Source organism: Dipodomys ordii, unplaced genomic scaffold, assembly GCF_000151885.1.
Source record: "Dipodomys ordii isolate 6190 unplaced genomic scaffold, Dord_2.0 Scaffold208, whole genome shotgun sequence".
Lineage (NCBI taxonomy): Eukaryota > Metazoa > Chordata > Mammalia > Rodentia > Heteromyidae > Dipodomys > Dipodomys ordii.
The window spans coordinates 779848-783191 of NW_012267424.1; the positions used below are offsets into that span (position 1 = coordinate 779848).

Below are 3344 nucleotides of genomic sequence, written 5' to 3' on the forward strand. Positions count from 1 at the left end.
CCCACAACCTCTTCGATGTTTCTCCTGTGCCAGCCAGCTTTGTAGCCCCTCCCTCTGGGACCTTGCCAAGCCTTGGAAGGCTCAGTAATAAAGATGCCAGCCTTAGCAGTGGCTAGGAATGTCTGTCTGCACAGCCAGGCAGTGGGGGACTGTCCTACATTTGCTCTTCCCCTCATAGTTCAACTGTGGCAGATGTGGATGGAGGTGGCGAGGGCTGATGTGTTAGACACAGCTGTAGTGCAGCAGAGCTGGGGTGGGCTAGGAGAGATGGTGGGGTCAGAGGATCTGTCTGCAGGAATGGGTTCATGTCATATTGCAGGAGTGGTTGATCCCCTTTCCCTAGGGAACAGGTTCCTAGGAACCATCTCTAACACCCAAGAAAAAGTCAGGTGGAAGCCAAGGGGATACTCACTTCCAGGCAGGCTCAAGCATCCTCTGCAAAGGATGCTAGCGCTGGAGGCCAGACTTCCTCTGTCTGTGGCTGGTTGCACAACTCCCCATGTGCTGGAGAGAGTCCAGCCGGGACATGTGTGGACACACTAGCCACCTTCCTGCTTGGCCCATCCCCAATAACCAGGTCAGGATTCGCTCCTGCAGGCACACAGGGGAAAAGCCATGTCACTTACTCATCTGCGCACGGCACCAGCTGTAACTGTGGTGCTATATTGACGCTTTCTCTCTGGGTATCCATCCCCAAGAACAACCCTACATTTCTCCTCCCCATGCATCTCCAGCCCCTGGGAACCAAAGAACGTTTGCTTAGGAATTGGCAAGGGTATTAAGTATAGCAAAGCCAAAACGTAGCAGCCCAGCTCCGTGTCCACCTAACTGCTTTCCAGCCTCTCCGCGCTCTTCTCGCTCTCCTCTCTCTTCTCGCTTTCCTCGCTCTTCTCGCTCTCCACAGGGACGACTTTGTTCCGGCACTCTGTCTTTCCCAACGGCAAGCAGCAACAGAGCCCTCGGAGCCACGTCAGGCACCTCCTCAGTCTCTTCCACACCCTTCTGCTCTTCACCCCGATATAACTCTGTCCCGCGGGGGGCGAGTCCTGGGACTCTGCTGGATCTTCGTGGGGCCCGCTGTCCTTTGTCTCCGCCAGGACGTCGGGGGCTGGAGCTGGGGCAGGGAGGGGAGGGGAGGAGGCTGGGGATGTGTGGAGGGCTTGGGTGCTGCCCTTCTGGTCCTCCTTGCGGGCGAAGGAGCGCAGGGCAAACGCACTGGATCTGGCTGGGGGGACACGCAAGGACAGAGCCCCGGTGAGCGCCATGGCGGGATGCAAGGTCTTCGGGTGGTCGCTCTGGTCCCCGGACTCTGACTTCTTTTGCTCCAGCATCAGGTAGACGCCCATGAGCGCATTGTAGCTCTTGGCACTCAAGGCCTCTTTCACCTGCTGTGGGTCGTAGCCCATACCAGCCATGGCTTCCAAAATGGAGAGGTCCGGGCGCGGGGGGTGGCTCTCCGGAGCTGGGGGCTCCTGCACCCCCTGCTGGAGCCAGGGGTGCTCCAACACGCGCTGCAGCGAGGGCCTGCGCTTGGGGTCCACGGCCACCATGCTGGTGACCAAATCCCGGAAGTCAGCGGAGACGTGGGCGGGGAAGCCGAACTCACCCTTCAGCACCGCCTTCTCCATCTGCACGGTCGTGATTCCCCGAAACGGGGGGCGCCCCACCACCAAGGTGTACAGCACCACGCCCAGGCTCCAGACGTCAGCCTTGGTGCCATCGTAGCTTTCGTGAGTCAGGATTTCGGGCGCACAAAATGGCAGGGTGCCGCACACCATTTGCAACCTCTGGCCTTCCAGGCACCTGACGCCCAGGCCAAAATCACAAAGCTTTGGCTTGCCCTGGGCGTCAAGCAAAATGTTGTCTAATTTTAGGTCACGGTGAGCAATGCCCATGTTGTGACAATAGCACGTGGCATGTGTTATCTGCCTAAAGAGAGACCGGGCCTCCTCCTCCCACATGCAGCCCACAGTATCCACCAGGTCCTGAAGGTTGCCCCGTTCTGCATATTCTAGAACCAGGCAGACCAGCTCGTCCGTCTCTATGATTTCGTATAGCTTTATCACATTGGGATGGTCCAGTGACCTCATGAGGTCCCTCTCCATGTTAAGGATGGCATCGTCCTTGGTCTTCGGGATGACTTTGATGGCCACGAAGGTGTGGGTGAGGAGGTGCTGAGCCAGCTTCACCTCGGCGAAGCCGCCCTCCCCGATGTCCCTCAGGACCCGGTACTGAGCCCTGAGCAGCTCCTCCAAGGAGCTGTCCCCAGAGCCCAGCCAAGATCCCTCCTCCTCAATGTCACTAAACATCACGGAGAAGAATGAGCCATGCGGCCCAAGAGGAGATGGAAGGGAAAGGAAAGGGAAAAATAAAACCCAACAGATGGCCAGACAAAAGGGGAAATACTGGGGAAGCAAATCACAAACACCACACAGCGCTGCAAAGCAGCTAGCTGTGAGTCCAGCAGGTCACCGCCAACAGCTTCCTGCTAGGTGGACTCAAATGCTGTCCAGGCCGCTTCCTTATGTGCGCTGGGCCCTCACTCCGTCACAGTGGCCCCTGTGAGGTCAGAGCAGGGAGAGGCCCAGGCATGGCTGGTGGACCCCACAGTGGTTGTCTTTCTCACTGGCCTTAAGGACTATTAAGAAAGGAAAAAGTAGGCTGGGAAGGTGGCTTTGTGGTAGAGTGCTTGCCTAGCATACATGAAGCCCTGGGTTCCATTCCTCAGTACCACATACATAGAAAAAGCCAGAAATGGCACTGTGGCTCAAGTGGTAGTGCTAGCCTTGAGCAAAAAAAAGCTCAGGGACGGTGCCAAGGCCTAGAGTTCAAGTCCCACGACTGGAAAAAAAAAAAAAAGAAAGGAAAAAGCTTTGCTTAGGTAAATTGTGGAGATTCATATTTAATTATTTAGAATTTACAATCTGCTTCAGGCACCTCTGGCTCAAGTTGGTCAATCAGGATTTGTTCTGCTTTCTACAAGATGGAAGAGGCACATGCACCAAGGCCACGGTGCAGCGTGATCATGGTGAGTGGATGGTGTAGAGCTGGAAGTGGCTGGGCACTGGGGCAGACAGTCGGGTCTCTTGTAGAGAACACTCAATGCCATTATGGATGGGAGGGTCCGTTGCCCTCCAGAAAACCCTTAGTTGAATATTCAGTGTCAACCTGCCATCTTGGCCTTTCAGAACTTGGTACTCTATGTGCTCCTTCTCTATGTGACCTCGCAGCTGAGAGTCAGGGCTGAGGAACAAGGATGAGGTCTCAAAGTCAGTCCTCGTGCTGATGACCCCAGGTGCTCTGGGGTCCAACCACACTGCAGGTCCTGCCTTAAGACAAGGGGA

At 56.0% G+C, this 3344-nt stretch overlaps 1 protein-coding gene across 1 annotated transcript; it reads right to left on the minus strand.

Moving 5' to 3' along the window:
* Positions 1 to 824: 824 nt before the first annotated feature.
* On the minus strand, positions 825 to 2309 carry LOC106000088 (sperm motility kinase-like). The gene is made up of 2 exons (XM_013035289.1): positions 1172 to 2309; positions 825 to 1114 (listed from the first exon to the last, which is right to left on the minus strand). Exons 1-2 carry the CDS (start codon positions 2307 to 2309, stop codon positions 825 to 827), a joined length of 1428 nt encoding a protein of 475 aa, XP_012890743.1.
* Between the last annotated feature and the right edge of the window lie 1035 nt (positions 2310 to 3344).